The 23,986-nt window shown below is 33.1% G+C and overlaps 4 protein-coding genes across 9 annotated transcripts in view; 2 read left to right on the top strand and 2 right to left on the bottom strand.

Annotated features, from left to right (window-relative positions):
* LOC100746414 (protein zyg-11 homolog B) overlaps window positions 1-773 on the top strand; it is a 5,780-nt gene extending 5,007 nt beyond the window's left edge. Inside the window, exon 10 of the mRNA XM_024366041.2 lies at window positions 430-773. Within this exon, the coding sequence (XP_024221809.1) occupies window positions 430-578 (149 nt within the window). The 3' untranslated portion in view covers window positions 579-773. The remainder of the gene's footprint in view (window positions 1-429) is intronic.
* Window positions 774-3,562: 2,789 nt separating this feature from the next.
* On the bottom strand, window positions 3,563-9,407 carry LOC100746296 (polyadenylate-binding protein 2-B). 6 transcript variants are annotated; one of them, XM_033319634.1, is made up of 8 exons: window positions 9,085-9,248; window positions 5,523-5,659; window positions 5,319-5,433; window positions 5,140-5,207; window positions 4,809-5,050; window positions 4,633-4,725; window positions 4,483-4,554; window positions 3,563-3,584 (listed from the first exon to the last, which is right to left on the bottom strand). In XM_033319634.1, the coding sequence occupies exons 1-7, from the start codon at window positions 9,110-9,112 to the stop codon at window positions 4,521-4,523; spliced, it is 717 nt and encodes a 238-aa protein (XP_033175525.1). In that variant the 5' UTR covers window positions 9,113-9,248; the 3' UTR covers window positions 3,563-3,584; window positions 4,483-4,520. The 6 variants fall into 6 exon arrangements, with proteins under 6 accessions (XP_033175525.1, XP_012238241.1, XP_003487700.1 ...); XM_012382818.3 differs by lacking the exon at window positions 9,085-9,248 and adding an exon at window positions 6,240-6,385; XM_003487652.4 differs by lacking the exon at window positions 9,085-9,248 and adding an exon at window positions 6,248-6,385.
* Window positions 6,656-7,985, top strand: LOC100746053 (magnesium-dependent phosphatase 1). The gene is made up of 4 exons (XM_003487650.4): window positions 6,656-6,884; window positions 6,994-7,048; window positions 7,122-7,343; window positions 7,421-7,985. Exons 1-4 carry the CDS (start codon window positions 6,839-6,841, stop codon window positions 7,575-7,577), a joined length of 480 nt encoding a protein of 159 aa, XP_003487698.1. The 5' UTR covers window positions 6,656-6,838; the 3' UTR covers window positions 7,578-7,985.
* A 1,795-nt stretch (window positions 9,408-11,202) lies between the features above and the next one.
* Window positions 11,203-23,986, bottom strand: part of LOC100745935 (discoidin domain-containing receptor 2-like) — a 92,877-nt gene continuing 80,093 nt past the window's right edge. Inside the window, exons 13-15 of the mRNA XM_012382802.3 lie at window positions 23,796-23,888; window positions 16,940-17,081; window positions 11,203-16,414 (exon numbers count right to left, since the gene is read on the bottom strand). Coding sequence (XP_012238225.1) covers window positions 16,064-16,414; window positions 16,940-17,081; window positions 23,796-23,888 — 586 coding nt within the window. The 3' untranslated portion in view covers window positions 11,203-16,063. The remainder of the gene's footprint in view (window positions 16,415-16,939; window positions 17,082-23,795; window positions 23,889-23,986) is intronic.

The raw sequence follows: 23,986 nt of genomic DNA, 5'->3' as shown, positions 1-23,986 counted from the left end.
TCCATCATAGCTTTCCTCTGCAGCATCATCGCGACGGAGAGTCATTCTCTCGTGAGGTCGTATTAGCGAGTTACTTAGTGTCTGTACGCTCGGTGGATATTCCACGTTTTCGCAAAGAGTCCGACTTAGATTTTTGTGAGCACGTACATCTATCATCCCGTTGACCGCGTTATGATTCGTTATTGAACCTAAGACCAACATCACTAGTATCGCGAATGTCCAACCGCCGCGGTTGTTTGTCGAGTCGGTAGTATCCATACTCGTATTATCAGACCGTACCTTCGTTATAACCCAACGATGACCAATTCCAATGAAGATTTATCAAGCGCCCACAACCCTATTCCTGACGCTTCTTCGACATATATTTAATCATATTAATAACAAAAATTATTGTTTATGTGTTATGTTTATATTATTACACTGTTGTAGCAAAACGGTATTGCAGTATGTTAGTCAGAGAAGGTGGAGTAGAGATATTAAAATGTTTGGAGAATATGCATACAGATCAGACAACAAGACCAAACTTACAAAGTTTATGTCGATCAATTTTTGAAACACTTGAACTAAATTCTCAATGATCACTATTGCCTTCCAAACTAAATTTGTTGAAACCATGAAGTTGGTATACTAGTCAATGTTTATCTCAATGCAATCTTATATCCTGTTCTGTAGACCAAATAATTAAAACTATTATGTGAACATGGATATTTGTCAAAAGAGGACTGAAATGAAACAAGTCCAGGATGTTGCTATTAAATTTTGTAGATTTACATTGAAGACCTGAATTATAAAGAATAGCTGTGCATTATGAAGTACATTATATAATTATATTATATTATATTATAATATTATAGATCTGATACTCAAAAAAGTATGTTGAATTTGTAGAATAAGTTACATTTAAAGCCTGATTACTACAAAAGAATACATTTAAATGCTTAAAGCTATGTATTGGGAGTTTACAAGAGACAAATTTTTAACCTTCTAATATTACAATAATATTTTTTAATTATTAATTATATATTAATATGTCCAATATTTGTGTATCTCAAAGTGACTTAATTATATAAAAATGAAATGATTTAATAAATAAGTGATAATTTTTTAAGAATTAATTTAGTTATCTTTTATAAATCATATTGTTTGATATTATAAAATTTGAAAATATATTTTCATTTTAAAGTTCCAACCTAATAAATTCAGTAATTAAGTAGATTACTGAAAAATTTATCTAATTTACTGACATGTTTGAGGTGTTTTTATTTGTACTAAAATTAGGTATCTAATATATCTCTTGTGGCCATTAAAAGTACTAATTATGTTAGAAATATTCAGAATCTGTACACATACTTCGTGTTAACATCACAAACAAAATGATAACTAGACTAGAATCTAATAAATATATGCTTCAAAAATGTAATTTATTTACATTATTATGTAGTTATTATGTATTATGTATTAAAAGATACAGTGGTAAATATTTTATTATGTTGTATATTTTTTACATAATGAATTCCGGTCTTCAATTTTTTCTGTTATACCCCTTTTACAACCTTCCCATGAATTGTAAACTTTTTAAAAATCAATTGTGCATTTATATGCTTTCAGAGATATAAAGAAATACAAATTTCTAATAAAACAACTACAACAATATTCTGGTTATATCTGTTATTAAAATATTACTAATTTATATAAGAATAAAATTTATCCACCTGGTAACATTAATTGAAATGTAAAAATATCGGTTTAAATACTACTGATTGTTAATAAACATAAATCATTAATCCTTGGAGAAGTTAATTTTATTTTACCTATTTATAATAATGCTAAATATAAATATATATAAATCCAGTGATATATTCAACATGTGATTTTTAAGCCAAGAAAATCTTTATTGACCACCCGATCATGTTACATTTATATATTACACTTATATGTTAATTATCTTTTCTTTTCTTTTCTTTCTTTCTTTCTTTTTCTTAATGGAACGTAAAAACTGTTCATGAAATTTGTATGATTATCACTCAATTGATGCTGATGCTGCACTGCACCTGCAAAATACTTAGCGACATGGAAGTAACGTTACGAAATGTGGTTCGATTATTAATATGTGGAAACTTGGCTCTCCTCCTAACATCATAGCACAGTGGATTAATAGTTCAAAAACATTTTACACGCATCTTACAAATTAGTAGCAATATGTTTGAGATAAAATTGAGGATGTATAGTTAGTAATAAATAAATGAAAGTTGCACACATTATTAATATCATTTTAGAAATTGTAACAATCATTACTCTCCGCAACTTTCACTTACTGTAGCATACAAAAGTTACTATAAATTATAGTAATATGATATTACTCTAGATATTTACATTGCAGTTCAATTCTTTTCATTGTATATCTAAAGTATATTCTTAAATATAAACTTATACAATCAAAAAATATGAAATTATTAAACATTGATTTTAGCGTTATTACAAATATATGAAAACTATATTGTAATAACATTACTTAAATAGCCACACTATGAACTTTATTTTTAACCATAATTATATTATCAGCCTTTATACTATACCAAAAAATATTCTAAAATTATTATTGCTATTTTATAATTTATTAAAATCAATTTCTAAATTGTTAATATACTTCTTTGAATATCGCGTATACTATAAAAATTGTTCTCTCTGTGTACAATTTAATATTATCTTAACATATTTAATATTATTATCATCTTTATTAACAGTCACAATTATATTTAAGTAATTTAAAATCGAGAGATGATCCTTTTATATATTATATTAATTTGTTTTAAGTAGGAAAAAATCTAATTTTAAATGCATTATAGTCTAATATATTCAGTTAAATACAAATTTTAGCAAATAATAGAAATATTTGAGTTTTTCTACAATATGCTAATATGTCAGGTATAAAAAACAAAAATTACATTTTAAGAAATTTACTATAATTGTTACAAAAAGAAAGATAACATAAGTTACGGATGATGATATCTTACAATTATTTAGATATGCATGAAAAGGAATGACACATTTTTTATTTTGTAATAACCCAAGATATAAACATAAATTTTTTCAAAATGCATAACAGATTAACAATTACATTTCTTTTGTGCTAAAATAGTATTTAGTAATTATAGAGTTGTATATTTATGCATATATCCATATATATAAATTTGCGTGTGTACGTATATATATATGTATGCGTTTACGTTGCATACATACATACACGCGCGCGCTCATTTAATCAGTGCATTTTTTGTATGTATCAATATAATGTTATTAACATCTCAGTGTTTTATATACTTTTGTAATCTAAACAAACTGAAGTTCTTGGGAACTAATAAAGGCTGATACTACGAAATTGTTTGGATTTCATTGTAAATTATGAAAAAATACAATTGAACTGCAATTGCAAATTATCGCTGATCTACATTTGTAATTTTTATATGAAGATTTGTTAAATCAAATATGAATAATTGTGCCCATCTTTGTCCAATCTTTTTTTTTTTCTTTTGACATGAGGTTTTTTCTTTCTCTTTTTTTCCCCATCGTATCAGTTTTTTTTTCTGTGGACATATCATAAGAATTTACTTAAACACTTTAACTGCATGATAGTGTAATGCGTGTTCATAGAAATATGTAAGTTTTGTGTAACCTAAAAATAAGATATGCACAAAAACTTACAATATTTAGTGTTACAGTTCACATGGCCATATTCTATAAGTCTACAATATAAATATGAACATCACTTATTTATTTAAGAACAGCACAATACAAAATATTTAAATCTGCAAAACTTTTGGCAATAAGTAGATTAGAGTACAATAAAAAAATAAAATGTTTCAATATAAGTGTTTCTTCTGTTTTTAATAATATTTAAAATATGGCCAAGTGTTAAGGATGAATACGAATTTCGAGCACATTCCTAAGGAAGCTAATGTATCTAGATATAAATTTTATAATATCCACTGTAAAAGATTGATGGATACTCTGTATAGCATTTTTAATTTTAGATTATTTGACGTCATAAAAAGATTTACAAGATTTGTTAAATTATATAGATACATCAGAACATTAAAACAAGGATCTAGTACATACAATAACTGTCACTGGAAAAATAATAATTTTACATTTATTCAGGAATGGCTAGTGAATGTTATAATAGTTTATTTTATCATTTATCTTAATATTTGTAATTTTGGAATAATATTATTTTTAACATTTATTATTTCACCAGCTTTTCCTATAAATGCATTGTTCTATAATACATACATTGGTTGTTCAAACAAAAAGATCTTTAACTTTATAGTGTGATTGTACAGTACAAAACATATCAGAAATCTTCTGTTTAATGCATGTAATTGTTTTATGTATAAAAATTTATTATACTTTCATCAGATATTTTATGTTTGAACAATCACATAAACAAAATATCTTATAAATCACAATAATATAAAAACTTACCTCAATTTGTCAAATTGCAGTAAAATACATTAAAACGGTCAATACGGCATGTAGTATCCTCGCCTATAGCTTCTATGTATAGAGAATATTAAAAAGAAATATTATTTTGTTTGAATTATAAATAAATATATATTTAATTCTATAATATACCTGGGTCGTCTTATAGGTCTATATCCGAAATATGCACTACCACGTATGATTCCTCTGGCTATACCTCGGTAACCTCGTGCTCCCCGCGGCCCCCTTAAAGTTATTTAAATATATTGTAGTTATTATCTTTAAGAAACATATAGATATAATATACATGTAATGTATTTTTAAAGCACCTATTTGTCACTGATAATCCAGGTCTATTTGTTCTTTTAGGCATTACTTTAATTTGACGTCCTCTAAACATAGATTCATCTATTGCCATAGCTGTTTGTACAGAATCACGTTCTGCAAATTCTATGTAAGCGAAACCCTTGGGATGTCCATCAAATTTATTGCACAATATTGTTACTCTGTTAATACTGCCACAACCATGAAAATGTTGCTCTAATTCTTCTGCTGTGGCACCGTAATCAACCTTTAATTTTGCATAGTGTATATTAATTAATAACTTCTTAATGAAATAAAAAGTTGTTTATTGCAATTTGGATGCAACATTTAACTTACATTACCAACATAGATGGACCTATTATCAACTTCCATTTTGTCTTCAAGTGACATGTTTAATGGACTTGCTAAAAATTTGACAAAATATTATGTAATCATTTACAAAAAAAAATGTTCATGTACAAAATTATAGCACTAAATTTTGATATATGCTAAATTTAATATAATCTATAACTTACTTATTCCAGGTGGACTACCCATATTCATTTGTTTGTCCACTTCGGATTGTAATTGTTTTAATTTTTCTGCTTCTTCTTCCATCTCCCTAACACGTGCTTTAATAGCCTCTAGTTCCTACAATTAAAATATAAAAAAAATTTAACTTATAAAGAAGAAGTAACAAAAACATTTGTTATTTGTTATAATAAAATAAAACAAGCTACCGGATCATCAATATTTGCTTCATTTAATTCACGTTTTACACCATCGCACTGCATAATAGCATCTCCATCTTGACCATTTTCAAGTCCGTCTAGACCATCAATATGATCAGCAGCTAAAAGATCTGATTCAGACATTTCTGCAATAAAGATATAAAATACTATTGATATATAAAATATATAAGATATATAAAGATATAAACATACATATAAAGGATAGAAATGCTAGTAATAAAATATATTTTTTCGAAATATAGCATCATATACTTTTTTAATTTAGATTTAAATTAAACGAATAGAGGTTAAATTAACAAATTATTATTAAAAAAGGGTAAATAAAACATTCTATTATATACAAGATATATTGCATAGATCAAAAATAACTATAAACTGAAATTACTGAGTAATTTACAATATCAAAAAATTATTCAAATTAGCAATATAACATACCAAAATTGTTTCAGATGTGGTATAATATAAAAAAATATATTATATTACTTTCTTTCCTTCGCTCTTTTTGTTTAAATTAATGTAATTATAAAATATATTCGTATGATGATAAATATACAAAAAACTAAAATCAATTTAAGCAACAATACAATCTGATAAAAACAACTCCAATAGCGTGCAATGTAACAAAATATACGTTCGTAATCCTTGCGATGTATAAACAATATATAATACTTATTGTTGTTAATTATACAAATAAATATAACGTACGTGTATACCTTCAGACGTTGTTATTTAAAATAGTAATTTTGTGATAAATTTAATAATTAGTTTTAATCAACAGCTCACGATCCCACAAATTTGCTAAGCGAGATTGACGCTACTACTGAAGATACATACAACAAGGTACATAAGTTAGAAAATCGCCTTAACATGTATTCCTCCTGATTGGTTGCAACGAAATACAGGAATTTAATGTTATTGGTGGAAATAAGAGATTGCCGCATATATGAAAATCTAACGATCGTATAAGATTGTTTTCATTAAAAATACAAAGTTAATCTTAAAAGAATTAATATTATTCTCTTATATATGAAATATAATTTTTATTCTCCTTTTTATATAAGAAACAATTTTTTAACAATTGCTAGTACTTTACTATACTACTAAGTACTACTGTAGTTACGTTAGCAACATATGATCGTAGTTTTTTTACGTATATAGAGTTATCATTTTGATATCATCGTCAATCTTAAATAAAAATTATATTTTAAATATATATAATTTATAGAATTGCAGAAATTCTCTCAATATTATTTGTGCAATAATTCCAGTTTAAGGTTATAAACAGTAAAAATCAGGAACAAAATATGTGTAAAACAAACTGTAAACCGAAAATAATTATCTTTGATTTAGGTTAAAAACTTTTTCTTTTTTTCTTACTTTTCTAATTGTTTTCTTATAAACAAATTGGTATTTTATTAAAATAGTAATTTAATAAAATACCAATTTAATAACGTTTCAGACTATACTTTATGGCCATTTTGGGTTGATACTCATGTTATTCCTCCTTTTAAAAAGTGAGTTCAAGGAACATAATTTTAACATATATGATTTTATGATCGGTGAAAATTTCTATTGAATTCGTTTAAGGAAAGGAAATGATGTAGTAGATTCTCGTGGTCAAATTATTCAATATTACAAAGAAGTACCTGATGTATTAAAACATTTATATGAAGCAGGATATGAACTTGGTGTTGCATCTCGTACATCAGAAATACAAGGTGCCAAACAATTATTAAATCTGTTTAATTGGGACAAGTATTTGAAATATAAAGAAATTTATCCAGGATGTAAAGTAACTCATTTTTCTAAGTAAGTATCAATGAAATTTCAGCTTTATTTGTTCCCATTTATCTAGGAAAAGTTGTTTATAAATTATTGTTTTTTAGGATTCAAAAAGCATCAGGAATTGATTATAAAGATATGGTGTTTTTTGATGATGAAGATAGAAATATTGTTGATGTGGGTAAACTTGGTGTTACTTGTATATTTGTTAAAAATGGTGTGAATCATGCACTTGTAGAAAGCCTCCTTAAAAAATTTTAATTTTTATAATTTAAGAGAAATGTATATAATAAATAGCTTTATTTTTATATTTTATTGCACTGAATATTTGAGATAAAAATGCTTCTAATTTATATTTAATAACAAATTCATGTTTTATATATCTAAATTTGATTAATCATTGTAAAATAATATTGTAAAGGGCTATTAATAACAATATTATTGCTGTTATTTTGATTTAGCATCCTAAAATATTTAGCACAAGAAATCTGAGGAGTTTGAGAACATGTAGTTTTCAATAAATTTGTAACACAATCACTTGATAATGATAAAGATAAAAGATCTTTTAAAGTATTTACATCAAAGCTTTTAAATGGACATCCTCCTTCATACATGGGATTTGATGTATTCATCTGATAACATAATAAAAAGGGATGAGTTTGAACTAGATACCAAACTTTCTTGACATAAGAAAATATTACTTACACATATCAATTCGCAAGTAGGAGATTTATAATTTTTCCGAGATCCTTCTAAACCATAAAGGTGACGAATACTGTATATAAATTTTCGTTCATTTGATTTCCAATTATGTAAACAATTAGAAGAACAGGAATGAGGTTTAGAATATTCTTCTTTCCAATAATTTATAGCATCCTCTAGTTTCATTCCACCATCTTTTAAAAATAAACTATAATAAAAACGAGCATAGTGACTAAGTCTATGTGTCGTCCTTAGTTTTGTGTGCAGGTGTTGCATACAAAGCGGAAAATTTTTTATTTCTATGTCTATATTTTTTTTAGTTATATGTCCATATTTGATAGATATTTGATTCTCTTGCAATATTTTAGAATGAATTTTGTAATATAAGTAATTAAGTCTAATATCCTGATTTATAATATATTGCGCTTTTGATTTCATGCATATTACTTCATTACTTATATAAGTGTAAAACAATGATGTTAATATTTTTTTCCAGTTGGAGCAGTATACAATAGCATATCCTGCACTCAAGTCTAGTTTTCTTTTCTTTATTAAATCTGGTATTGCCTCATGTCTCACTTGAAAAAATAAAAATTAACGTAATTTTTAAGTCATTAAATTAGAAATATAAATTGACCTATATATATATGTGTGTGTGTGTGTGTATACCTTTAATTTTAAGAAAATCACAATCCTCTGTATGATTTTTTGATACAATATGTTTAAAGACAAGCGGTTTTGAGAAGAAATTACATATATCGATTAATGTTCTATTAATCAGTCCTTTTTTATCTTTAAGCTCTCCTAATTGATATAAAATACTCTTAAATAGCCTATATAGTTGTCTTGGTAAAATATAATTCAGCCTAGTTTGGAATAATAACGTTTCTCTGATTACCCAATAATTACATATCTCCTGTGACACAGATGTTAATAATCTAAAACAGTTATTTATATATTACAGAATTGCTACATTAAATAATGAATTAATAAATTATATTAAAAACACCTCATAAATTTGTATGTTTGAAGATTAATAATTATTGTAATCGCTTGAAAAACTTACCGCAATATAAAATGTCCAATTTTATCATATACTGAATTTTCTAATAAATACTCAAAATCACCATTAAATTCATGAGGTTTACCTTCGTACAATAATTGCAAGTATTCTAACCTATCAAGGACGCACTTTTCTATAATATGAAACGATATTTGTCCTGTAGGAGTTTTAATATAAAACATTTTAAATAATACTTTTAAAGATCATTATTTTTTAATTACAAAACATTTTTGTATCTGAATAATTGCTAACGTTAAACATTGTTCGTAACTATTACGTCCAACTATACTTGAATAATCAAGACTGAATGTCACATATGAATTTATTTTATTGCAATACTTAAGACATGATTTTTATATGTTTAACATATTTTCATAGTTTACTTATATTCTGAGCAAATAAATAAGTTACGATTACATTTTCATTGTTTCTTTGTCAATCTAATTTTTAAACAATGGTATTTTAATATTTTGTAATTCTTTTTATGACTACTAAAATTGTATGTTTCGTGTTGTTTATCCACATTTAAATCCATTTTTTAATTTGCTATACAACATTTAATTGAACAAAAATATTATACTTTTCATTTCAATTCAATAACATAGTATATTTATGAACATCATGTGATTTGAGAACACCTGTTCTTTTTAACGAGATTGGTATAGTCATTTGAATTATATATTAATACTGATAGCATAAATTACTTTCATCCAATGTCTAATAATACCGTATTAAATATTTGAATACAATTTATATTTGGATATATTCAATGTTTACTTTGTAAAATTAAATAGATTGAATACAAATTTTTTTAGCAATTTTTCAATGCTTAATTCATCTTAGGAAGAGAAGGAAAGGCAAAGAATTACTAAATAGTAGGTTTTCGTTGAAATGTGTAATATTGTTTCATTTGACTGTTCGATACAAATAGGTTTTATCGTTGTGCTTCCCGCGATTTCCTGCTACTTGAACTTACAACGTGTACTTCCGTCTTTATCGACACATACATATAAGATATACGAATAGAATTATCTTACGCAAGACTTAGATTACCGTCAATAACGTTTAAGTGATAGTTCGCACTTAGAGGCAGACAGATAGAAATAGAAATAATACAATAGTTGACAAATAGGTTTCATTTATAACAATGTACAAACGTACATGTAATTATAATAGAAGAAATAAAAAGGACATTATGTTAAAGGTGCATGTGGAAACATTTATTTTTAGGGCGCGAACATTTCAATTTTTTTCTTTCTTTTTTTTTTTAATTAAAACATAATTTAGAACAACACGTTCTTCGTATGCCGTGTTTCTTTGTAAAAGATTTACTTTAGTTATTATAAAGTGTCATAAATGACTAGTTGGATTCTACACCGTAATACTGTACAGGGTTTCTCAAGTGTCGAAACATTTTCTTCTAAAATTCCGCGACAATCTTGTGTTCGTATATAAGTTAATATTAATTAAATAATTTAAACGATAATAGAAAATAACTATTCTCGTTAATCAGACATGATAAATTAACGTTAAGACTGTTTATTATGTTATATTTATTTAATACCTTGAAAATTTGTAACGAAATGTAAGATAATTATTTTCTATATATATAATAATAATTATTCTCGATCGGAATTTCAGAACAAATATGGAATGGAGTACCCTATACACATACGTGGCTATTGAGTAACATGTATACTTTTATGATTTGTCCCTTAAATTGTCACCTGTATAGTACAAATAATTCCTAGATCGTTGTACATTGGTATATTACCAGTTTTCCAGTGAAATTTAATTACATTTTCTCGCTCGCTTTCTTATCACTAATTAAAATATATATATATATATGTATATATTATAAATACCTATATATATATATATATATATAATTCCCTTTACATAGTCTAGTTATATCAATTTTGTTTAAGCTTTATTAGCCATAGACAATCTGCTTGGTATTTACAGAGATTAGATACAAAATTATAAACAGTTTTTAGTACAAAATAATTTTATGACTATAACGATTAAGGTTTAATAGCATAGAGCAGGCCTAGGCAACCTTTCACGGCCTATTAGCAGGTTTTCTCTTTCCTTCCCACTCTTTCCCTCTTCCTTGTTTTCTTTTTAACGTGTTAATGATTATAATCATTCAGATGAAACATTTCACATTTACCAGATTCGCCTGGAGTGTGATATTTACAGATTCTGCAACATTAAGTTCCACTTTTTACCAAATACGCTTAGTTGCCAGGAAGAACATCAACCGGCTGACATCAGATTTCATTATAATGCTAACCGATGACGAACATTGCCTACCAAATGTTTTGTAACAATTATTCGGTATCCTTTGACAAGAATAAAGCAAGGAGAACTATCTTATATTATTCTTATGCCAAGATAGAACCACAAGAAATGATTCAAGTCGATGAAAAATTATTTTCTAGATGAAATATTACAATACAATATTTGATAATTTTTTGGTTGTTTATTTAAATTATTGGTTGTTGAAAATTATTGTCCCACGAAGAGAAAAATGCAAGATGAATCGAAAACTAAATGTATGATGGTATGTTATAGTGAAAAAGCCAGAGATTGCCTGTGCCTGAGTAGAAGATATAGCTAGGTGAGCTCTGCACAGTCTTCCGTGATTACCTCTACATTTCTCTCAATTCCACGTCAGATTAACAATCGGGTGTGCCGGGAATCTGATTCAATAAGACCACAGTTAATGACGCTCTGTTATCTTTGCGAAATTATAAAAGAAATTTGCTTAAAACAGTCGAAACTATGGAAAGTTCGTTTTACATGATGGAATTCGATAACTAATTAACAAATTCGTTGATATATTTGTCGTAAAAAGAGTTACAGATTTTAGCTCTATTGATGAAGATAAACAAGAAATATTCAGTAAACATAGACTGGAAAATTAACCCTGTCAAATTTATATATTTAAGTTCCTATTTCAGTGTACAATAAATAATCTGCGTTAGCTGAGTATTTTTTGTTTATTTTTTGCAAACAATGTAATAGGGATTTGCTTCAGCAACGGGGCTCGTTTTAAATGAATTAAATAAATTAAGTATTGGAAAATTGCTAAATAACTTTCATCTAATCTATTTAATCCTGTTCTCAACTCGTAAATATTTGTGCACCTTCGATAATCTTGTATTTATCTTTAAATCGAATGCTTGTTAAAACGATCACACCTTTTCTGTAAAGAAATGTTATCTTTAGAAATTTTAGGATATGTTTGTAATAAATATAATATATAATAAATACAGTACAATTAATAAAATATTATGCGAGTATCGATATACGAAAGTTATTACAATTCGGCCACGAGATTAAATAGGAATTTCTTTTCTTCAATACTTAATCCATTAAGTAAGTCAATAATGGAAAAGTACCCTGTATAGAAATCTTTTGCTATTTCGTACCATGCAAAACGTACTTAAATAAACGGGTTGAGGAAAATGCAAATAAATACTTTGCAAAATCTAATATAAAACTCGTCGTGGACTCGGTTACAGTAGAAAATTGGAACGAAACGGCAATTCCACTGTTTACGCAATGCTCTTCTCATTGTCAATACTATTTGCAATAGCACCAACATGGAAGATTGAGCGATCCCGGAAGCCTTGGGGCTTAAACGTGATTGTCGATCGTACACTTGTCGAAAAACATTCGTTCAAAGGGAACAGAAGAGAAACGAAATTCGTTCGCTTCACAGAAAATTCGACCGATTTCCAATTCACCCCGTTAACTGGGATCGTCGAAATCAACGTAGAGTTCACGAACCAAAGTGACGTTTATGAAACATTATTAGGTTCGTTGAAACGATTGTTTTCAAGCGATCGATGTAATAATGATGGAGAATATCTACTGACAGAATATCTTTTCGAAAAGGAAAGGATCAACTTTTAAAAGCACAGGAGATAAGATTCGTTGTAACAATGTCGTTAAAATAATTACTATATAAATGGATTATCTTTGTTCTTCGTTTTAATAGATTTCTTCAATGTTCTAATTCTTAACGATCATTGGAAACAATACTAAATTACTCGAATAATGCAGGACAGATATTTAAATAGAGGAAAGAACGTACATTTTTAAGAAAATTTTGTGTTGAATCTTAGGAGATCAGAAGCGAATCTACATAATTTTTTATGAAGTTCTCTTAAGAAAACTTCGTTCCTTAAGCTATTTTTCATCAGTTGATATTCATTTTTAGTTTCTATGAATAAAGATAATTCTGTCAGTCGACGAAATTGAGACAGAACGCAACGTAAGATAAATAAACCCCTTTACTACTGAGATTTCCGAACCGGTGTAGGTACAGGTAGGTACGTAGAGATATACTAAATTATCACATGAGTAGACAAGTGAGTTACTCGTTAGCAGTAGGGGCAACGATACAGCCAAAGGCAGCAATATGCTTATATCGATGAATCTAAACGCAACTATGATTCGTTTTTCTGATGTCACATGCGAGTGACGGCAGTTTCTTTTCAATTTTTTCTTTTTTTTTTTTCTTTTTCTTTACTTTGACGCTAATGAAGTGAAAACTATGAATTCGTGTGAATCGCTATTTTAACAAGGTGCCCGATTTCAGTATAAAATTCTACACTGTTAAACTGTCCTACGTTATCAATACGGAAAACAGTGTCCCTTAATATTTCTTTTTTTTTATTATCGATAACATCGTAAACTGATCTACGCTTGATTTGAATTTATATTATGATTATCTCGTATATTTTTACCCTTTTTTATTTTCCACTTCTTTCCTCGACTCTTTATTTCCTTTGTTCAACGACAGAGAAGCAAACTTACGAATATGTTACGTTTAAATTCAACGCACGTACGATTTATATACGAACGGCTATGTCTCTGATATATCTACTTCTTACGCGGCGTTACATTAAGATATATAAATAGTATTTTTAATGTTATAACGGTAACATCACCTACTTACTAGATATTGCGAATGCTATTAATAGTATTCATCTTGTATAAATACATACGGAACATAACGAATCGAATGATTAATTAGTTGAATGTCGTGAGAATAGCATCGCTAAACGAACATCTGACTTGGAAATCTTATAAACTCGTCGTTTTCTTGTCCCTTCGCATTTTTATTTTCTTGCTTCGTTCCATTACGAAACCAAGACTCCGATATGTTGATAACGTTCCAGACTTCACACCGAAATATTCTGTTGCTATCCTTAGAACGACCAATTCCGTTGGTTTCTCAACGGAATCGTGTTGACGAAAGAGACAAAAAGGAACACGGTTCCAAAGACGACACGCAAAGACGAATTGCTTGTACGCTGCTAATCTCGTCGTCTCGTTCGCGTTTGTCTCTCTCAGCGCAATGATAAACGTCTCCTACTTCTCGATGTACGTCTATATGTACAATATACTAGTTCTTTTTTTTGTCTTTGTATTGATCCCGCCTATCATATAAAGTTACAATTATGATGTGTCATAGTCATGGTGAGAGTCACCATTTGTCAACAGCGAAATATGTATATCTTCGTGAATCACGAACTACATGATATCGCCGAGCTCTCACGCGAAAATTGCTACTTCGATACATTCGCCGAGGCTAAAAACTTTGTTAAGTCTTTTTCAATCTACAATTCGATTCTCTGCTTAATAACTTAACGATTTAGTTTCGTTCCTAAATATTATCCTAATTTTAATGTAATCCGACCGAATACAGAAGCCATAAAATAATACCATGGCGAATCTTTCTAGTTTACGATGTATGCGATGAGAGCCCTATCGTGTACGAATTACACGAGAAGTTCGATAGTCTTCGTTCGCTTCGTTCGAAGCAAAACCCTATCGAGCTGCCTAACGATTACGATAAATTTACGCACGATGAATTGTAACCACCTATACGTTCACAAACACACGCATTCATACTCGTTTTTTCATATGTCGTAATCTTTTTTCCCTTTGTCTACTCGATTGACAACCCACGGAGGAGTTTGATACCTAGTTACCATATTGCCATACAATTGCAATTTCTTTCCTTTCCCTTCTCCTGTTCAGCCATTTTCTTATTTTTCTTTTATCGTTTCTTTATAAAGGAAAGACATTTTCCAAAGGGTAACTTCTAATATCTTAAACGGCGAGTATCTCTTATTTACCTCGAAGATATAGACATATCTTTAAATCCATGCAGGAATGTTCACAGCTGAATTATAATTACACGATATTGCTCCTAAATTTTCGACGATCATATCGAGGATCAACGGATCGCTCGAGATCTTTCCTGTCTCGTGCGTGAAACTGTCAACAGATTTCGCGCAGTCCAACAACTTCGGTGAACAAAAGTCGCCTCGCGTTCTCTTCGTTCGATTGTCGAATTCACAGTTTTACATTTGTATTCCTTATATGCGTCTTACGTCTAAACAACGGTCTCGTCGAATATGCTCTCGCGTCTAGATCATCTAGCGTCTCGACGAATCTCGCTGACTTATGTACTAAGCAAATACGATATTTCCTCGAGTATCTTCCTACTATTTCGACTTTGACACGGACAGTCCTTTTATATCTACGACAGTGCTGCGCGATGGATTATTCACATCAGTTTCCCTGAAAGTCGTTTCGAAGTCTTTAACGCCCCTACGGAATATCTCTTCGTATCGGCATCGTTCGAAAGAACTGTTTCGTGGAATAAATTATGTAAGCAGCCTGAAGAGTTCGATTTCGTTGCCGGAAACCAAGATTGAACCTTATCGTTGTATCTTCTTCTTCGATGTTTCTATACTTTTACGCGTCTCGATCCTTCGTTCGAGTACATCGAAAGCTCGCCTCGTCGAAGAATTCAGAACTTTGTTCTCATGGTTATCCAATGTGGGTAGACGGCGTCTTCGACCAGCCCATGGTCTATGTTCGAGCGTCGTTTAGCCGGGCACGCGTGGCAACCGCCACGAACCATGTGCTCCTCGACTTTACCGGACGTTCAATATCAGGACGTGGGCGCGTAGCCGAGGTTCTTCCGCTGGAGAAACATCGAGATCTCCCGGAAGGTCGGCCTCTCGGACTCTTCACGTCGCCAACAATCCAGCATCAAATCGTAAATATCCTTCGAGCACGCGGTCGGTTGCGGTAAATAGTTGAAAAGGTTATCGGTATTCTCTTTGCAGCCGCTGTTCTCGCCATCGGCGTCGGTACACTCCGTGGCGCGATGCAATCGTCGCAGGCTCTGGACCACTTCCTCGTTCGACAAGTGCTCGTAGGGGACCCGTCTGCCCAGGTTCAAGATCTCCCACAGGGTCACGGCAAACGCCCATACATCGCTCTTCGTCGTGTACTTGCCCTGTGAACGATCGTATCGATTATTGGTTTCTTCTGGTTACAAAGAATTTGGCTGCACGTGATATTGCTTAGATTTGATCTTAGAAAGCTATGTATGTTTGTTTTCGAGTTGGGTCTAATCGATAAAATCTTTTTTATATCCATGTCACGACTATTAAAATAAATAGCAGTAAAAGTAACGGTAAATGGACTTTATCGTGCGTAATGAGAATCGAACATTTTTTAAACATTGTTTCGATATTTAACTCGATAATGCTTAAAACTAGATATATAGAAAACATATATGTATGTATGTAATAAAAATAAAAGCTGATAACAGTAAAAATTAGTACGAACGATTGCTTAAAGATATATTTAAATGATCATACGATAAAAAGATATAGTTGAATTATACAGGCATATTGCGACGATTTGAACTACAATAGCTTCGTATATCGGTCATACACGATTTGTAGACAATTCGAAAACATGCATGCATGAGGCAATGTATATCGCGTTCGATTGGTATCGTTCGAATAAAGCTTACCAGGAATATGGATTCCCAGGCCATCCAGCGTATCGGCAGGGGTACCGTGCCATCGACTTTGTAATAATCGCTCGCGTACAATTCGTTGTCCGTACCAAAATCCGAGATTTTAATGTGATAAGCTTTGCCCACCAAGCAATTCCTGTAATCGAAAATCATCGTTATCGATGAACGCGATGAATCGACTGTTCTGCTCTACAAACGTTCCGATCTGCGCCACTTAATTAACTTCCGAAACAACATCGAACGAGCTTTTATCGTTATTATCGCTATTGCTAACGATCATCTAATTTACCGCACGATAACTGCTTCCATAGGTTTTTGATTCGTGTTATTTCGTCTGTCAAATTTCGTTTCCAGTGCGTTTCACGTGGACAGGAAACGTTGATCGGCTCTTGTGTTTCGTTTGTAGCTTTCGCTTGCTAAAAGGGTGCAGTTTTCTCTGTGCACCTCAAAGGGGAAACTTGTATCGAGAACACTTTGGGAATGATTGTAGGCTCGGCCGCAGATACGTGAATCAGTTTCGACTTCAGCCGGAGAATTCGAATACTTTTCCGACCGATTCATTTCGAATGAAAAAGGCACGGTTCAAATCGATCTCTCGTCGGTATGTGGGGTGCATAGCGTAGCCGCCAATCTGCATACGCGTACGCATTCTGTGCATGGTAGCCGACCGGAAGCAGGAATGGCTGCCTGCAGGCTGTATTTGCACGTACGTGTAGATGAGCTACGTTTCCTGTACAAGCACACGCAACTCCACAATCGAACGTAGCGTTGTGGCAAAGTTTACAAGCGACCGGCTGGACCGTTGAATGATCATCGCGGATCGTTATGAGACGGGATAAGGTTCGCGGTCGTAAAAGAATGCGAATCTAAATACGGACGTATCGTGTTCTATCACGTGTACACGTTTATGTATGTACTGTATACATTAGCAGATTTATATACGTTTGTGTATGGTTGTATGGATGCTGCTATAATTCTAGTTTATATATAATATATAATTCAGATGCTGGTTTAATTCTAACTGGATTTGAAACGAGTTGTGCTTAATTATGTCTCGATCTATCCCGAAACGTCCATTGCTTGTGATAATTAGCGAGGTTTAAGATAGACTTGAACGTTTAAATATGTTATTAAACGTCTCGTTTCTATGGTTTTTGGGGGATGGAATGTTTCTAGAAGAATAAAAACTTAAGAAATACCAAGTTGCTAATTCTTAGAAGCAACAAATTCTGTAATTAATTCGCCGTTTGTAATATTAGATTCCCATTAACTCTAAATCACGGAGGTGAATTCTCCTTTCATAAGGCTTTCAAGAACGAAGTTAAGGGAATCAGGCTACGGAGAAGTGACAAGAACGTTGTCACGCGATAACCGACGCGAATTACAAAGTTCGTCCATTAATAGAAATGAATCAATTCTGTAGCGAAGTTGCACGATGGTCGAGCACATCCGTATACGTTTCTCGTTGTCGCGAAACGGTGTTAATTCGTGTCTTCATAGAGGACACTCGAACACCGCGAAATATCCATCTAACAGCATTCCATTTTGGTGTCGGTCGGCGGACTGCCTCCTGCTTTCAAAGACGAACTATAATTCTCGCCGAGACAAACGAGCAACTGAACGGTATTTGAGTATCCAGCGCTATCGAGTGAATGGAGTCAATTAATTTCGACGGTGGAACAAAGCTTCAATTTGCAGCCAGAACCTAGGTAATTAGCCGCACTTTATCGATCACGTTATTGGCTATAGCATGTTCCTGGAGTACACGGGTGGCGACGACGACGACGACGACGACGACGGCGGCGACAACGATGCTAACCTGATCCACGGAAGTCCTGGGTCAGAACGTTAATGCAATAAGCAATGTTCACTAGCCGGATCCTATTGAGCCTCTGTGTGAATTATATTAAGTGGAAGTGTCTATCTGCAGATACCAGTATGTTTGACTCGATTATAATTGGATTTCGCGACAAGCGGGGATAGCTAACGACTGACGAACCAACCTCAAACCACTGATGTTCTAATTCGAACTACTCTGTTAAACTGTACTCCGTCGCTAATTATATTTTATAAATACTGCTCGCGAGCTTTCCACACTCACTGTAGACTTTGCTTACGATTTTTCGTTACTTAGGTACTACTCAGTCCCGGTATTAAGTTATTCATCAAAGAGGGTTTTGAAATATTCAGGGGGTCCGTAATGCGCGACAGAAGACTTCTTGCTCGAGTTCAGACGAACGAATCCTCCCCGAAGACAGAGGGTATCTACTTTCCCTCGACAACTCGAGAAGAGTCACTCGTACGGCTATTATCGATTGTCACTGCGTTCAAGTGTCTTCGGCGATGCTCTCGCGTTAGTCGTCGAGCCAAGGAGTTCGAAGGCCCTGTGTGCGATCGGCCGGACTTCGACCTCGTGATGTCTGGACGCCGTCAGATCGAAAACCGAGTAGCAGAGGTTGCTCTTGTCGCTAGAAAGAGGGTGACGGGAGAGGTGAATGATCTAAAAGAAAAAAAAAAGAAAAAGGAAGCGAGTAAGAGAGGAAAAGAAGAAAGGGACGGTAGAAAGATGTGGGAGGTAGAGAAAGCTATTCTCTACATTTGTAATCGAAGTCGGAACAAAGGAAGAGCCACGCTTAGTCGGGGTTGGAGTACCTACATTGAGTCTTCGTCGTTCTCCATGATCGAGCTACACGTTCTTGCGGCGTGTGCGACCACTATTGCCGTTTCTGGTAACACCATCACCATCACGAACCACCACCATCGCTATTGGTATTGCTCTTATCCTGACGACCACATAGAACCATTCTGTGTATGTGTATGCTTGTGTGCTGCTCCTTTCTATCGTCTTTCTCTTTATCCTTAAGTGTTTCACTCATACGCGCTTACTCATATACTCTCTTATATCCCGATCACACGCACGTTCTTCCTTTCTTCGACTATTATAGACGCACACGAATATACGTACGTATACACACGTATACACGTACAAGGAAGAACCCTTCCGTCCGTTCTCGTCCTTTTTTCGATCGTGCCAATTGAATTGCATTACCGTTTGATCAGCGATCGATTCTTTCCTCTTTTCCACTTGGTCCGGCTCCGAGAATGACTTTATACGGCGCGCACTCGCGAATAAAATAAGGTGCCAGGAGAAATTGGCTGGCGAGTGTTAGGATAGGCAGTCGGGGTTGCGGAGCTTCTCCGACACCGGCGATACATACGTGAACTCGCCCCTTCCAATTGATTCTTTCCCTTTTACCTTCACTCAGATTTTCATCATGCTCGCTTAAACCTCGATTGGTTCCCAGCGAGATTTATCTTACCCTCTGAAAAGTACTTCAAATCTCGGGTCTCAAATTCGAATACGAAATATTCTTTCTTTATATCTGACTACAATATGTTGGTCAATCAATGTTATTCCGTGCAATGTTAGACAAAGTTGGGAAAGTAACGAGTCATCGACTATGAATCAAGAAGAGAACATGTAGGAATGTAACAGAGATACAAAGTTACCTGTTCTTGAAAGAGAATTTTTAGGGACGAAGATTATAAGCTTTGGATTACGAGGTTCGTAAGAGGTCTATAATAAGCTGATCTCTTAATTCCTCTTTCAGGGCTACTTCAGACTTCACAGAAAGCAGTTCCTTTTTCACGATGCGAGCTTAATTGGTCGTGGCACGCGATGCACGCGTGATGTTTCGATGGACGAAAGGAATCAGGTTTATGCCACAGGATGGGCCACCTATCGTGGACGTTGCTCTTTCAACGCGTTACAGTCAGCGGAAGAATTTACGCGACGATCATGACGAAATTCCCACAGAATCATATGTTTCGCTGGAAATCGTCGGTTCGTCGCGTCAACGCTTATCATCCGGACGGACGTTTATCTACGGCATTACATTTTGATTAAATTCCGGGCCACCATGAAATTCTGATTCCTTTGCAAATGGATTCACCGCGTTTGCGGCTGCTCTCCAGTTACATCGTGCGACAACAGGTCGTTCACGTTCGACGACCAGCTCGGTAAAAGCCGGTTAAATATTTTCGTCGAACGTCCTCTCGCCGCCTCGTTACGAATTCTCGAAAATCGAACGAGTCACGATTCGACCTGATAAAATTTAACGAGTCAAATTCATCGAGTTATTTACAGTTATTTTTCTCTTCTGATTTCGAGAATTGTTACCTTGTTAATTGAATTTTGTATTGAATTTTCCACTGAAATATAAATATTTCAGCAGTGGTCAAATAGGTTAAATGGTAAAACAAAGAATGGAAAAACATGCGACGTGTGTTTAATTGTTTAAGAAATACTCCAGTGGGCCACGAATTTTGTTTGAACGAATTGCAGAGTTTTATTTTATGAAACGTTCCTTGTTAAACATTGCCCAACGAACGTGTAACTTCGTGTTTTCGTTAATATTCAAACAGAGCTCGGTTATTTTCCGGTTTTCCGTTCACTCGTGAAAAGTTGAAATTCGTGTGTGACGGATCTCGCGTGCAGCTCTCTCGCGATCACGGATATCGCATGTTATACGCGAAGATTTAATAAAGCTGATAGTAAAATAACTTTAGTTTTTGCAATTTCACAACAAGAATCTTCTCTTTGAATCGACAAAGGGCTGTTTAAAGCTTTGTGGCAACCGAGAAATACGTTTTCTTTCGTCGGATCGTTTGAGGACTCGGACCGTACGAACTTTGATGTTTGGAATTTCCATCTCTATAATTAACCTACATCGTAACTAAAGAAAGAGGAAGAAAAATGCAGGAAACATTATGCTTTGCATCAGAAACATTGGACTTGCGACCGATAATATGAAAATAATTAAATATCATTTTTCTAAAGTCAATGTTAAATTAATTGTTATCGAAACATAAAAAGAAATAAAAATGTCCGATGTATTTAGGGAATGGCGTGGATGATGATGAGATCGACTTAAATCTGCTTCTAATAATACTACGGAGAGAACGTACAGGAAACGCATCCTGGTATTCTATTAAGATTTACGAGCGGTCGTTTGAGAGACACTGGTCAACCGGAAACTAGGTTCCACGTGTTGTAAGAGCACCGCGGTTAGCGTGAATATGTATGTAGAGCACATATGCACATATGTGCATCTATACTTCCCATCGATTCAACGGGGATGGCCATTGCATTTCAATAACAGGAACATGGATGGGTTTCGTTGCATACTGGCTATACATATACGCTTTTGTCTGTGAAAGTCAAGGGTTTCTGATCCTGGATATTATACGCCTTGTGCGGGATGTCAAAGATCATCCAGTTCTATTGGCCAATAACAGAGCATTTGTTAGTCTTTAGGATTTTCTCCGAAATTTTTAGCAAATCTATTGCCTCGTCGATATCAATAAAAATAAAGTAAATACCTATATTAAGCGAAGTAATTTTTTTTTTTTATGAAATACAGTTGGACATAAAATATATTCGAGCAAATTTATTTCGGGTCCATTAATTGAAAAATATAAATATAGTGGACTATTACTATCGCGTACTGGGCGAGGAACAATATTGGCGAAATTGAATGACGCGTGAAACACATCGAAATAAAATTGATCGCACCGATATCGGAACGTTTCGTAGAATTGGGAATGTCCCATATTACGAAAATACTCTTTCTACGGGGTGTCACGCTTGTACACTCTATAAAAGTTTATCGGGCCTTCCTATCGAATCGAATGTAATTTTGGTACTGGTACGTTGTTAGGAGATTCGTGCTGTGATAATTTCGTACGACTGGAAAGTTACGCCGGATTTTACGAACAACCAGGTCGAACTAATTTATAGTTGTAATAAACCGAGCAAACAATTTTGATGTTGACGCATAGCCGATAATGACTGCAACGTACACGTTTAATCGTTATTCCACGGGAAAATAAACTACCGTTCTTGCTATTTTCCGCTCGACGTATCGCTAACGAATCGCTGATTTCCCATGTGGTTTTGCGGCTTCGTTTGTTTTGGGGGCTTATGGAAATGCGCTCTGGGAAAGCTATAATTTAATTTCAACTTCAGCGACAAACCCCGATATCGGGTTTTCGCTTTCCTGCGAACTGATGCTTATCACGTTCTAAAGAACCACTTCTTTAAGCGGTATTTATTTCTGACCATTTCGTTAATCGTCAATTCTTTCAATTTTATTTTTATACCACATATCAATATTTCCAGAATGCTTAGAGGCATATCGATTATACGATTTCTTTTATAAACACAAAGGTAATTTTCAAAATTACGATACACATTTTTACCGGTACAAAAAAATAATCACGCTACTGGAATATTTTGTACACAAGTATGTGTAATCATAGAACAAAGAAGTAAAATTTTCTTAGCTCGCATAGTGTCTTATAGAGACGGAATGGTGGATGAAAAACCAGAAAATGCCATTCGGAATCGAATGTAAGTACGAAAACACAGGATTATATTCCAAAGCGAAAGCTACAGAAATTCGTCTTCCTCTATGGAATATCACATCACGGTAATCCTTTCAGGAACCTCGAAAATTGCTTTCTCCGTATTCGTAGCTACGTCTGTGTTGCACCGACGCGACGAGCGGTTAAAGGGAAATGAAATCGCGAAGAGTACGAAACAGCTTGATTAAAGGACGTCATTTATACGCATTCCCTGTTGTATTCCACGGGCTAGAAGTCGAAACAACATTTACGTATCTCTCTGTCTTCTCTCTTTCTTGTCGACTCCTCCTATTTAGAGTAACAAAACATCTGCGCTACGGACGAAACGATGATAGTTTGGATGTGCGCCGCTAAGACGCGTTTATCCTCGTGGGAAAGAGAGATCCGGCCGGATACGTTCGCTCGAACTTCTCGTCGTACTCACCTAGTAGCCAGATCCCGGTGCACGAAGTTCAGATTCTCCAGGTACCGCATGCCCGACGCGATTTGCGCCGCCATGTAGATGAGACAGTTGAAACTGAAACGAGGAAAGCGGCGTGAGTTGCAAGAGGACGAAGTTAAGGCGTGAGACTGCAAGCTTTTCAGAGTTAGGGTGAGTCAAGGAGAGAGGGAGGG

The sequence above is a fragment of the Bombus impatiens genome, unplaced genomic scaffold (genome assembly GCF_000188095.3).
Source record: "Bombus impatiens unplaced genomic scaffold, BIMP_2.2 scf_0197, whole genome shotgun sequence".
NCBI lineage: Eukaryota > Metazoa > Arthropoda > Insecta > Hymenoptera > Apidae > Bombus > Bombus impatiens.
Note: the sequence above shows the minus strand (reverse complement) of the source record. Positions and strands in the feature narration are given on the sequence as shown.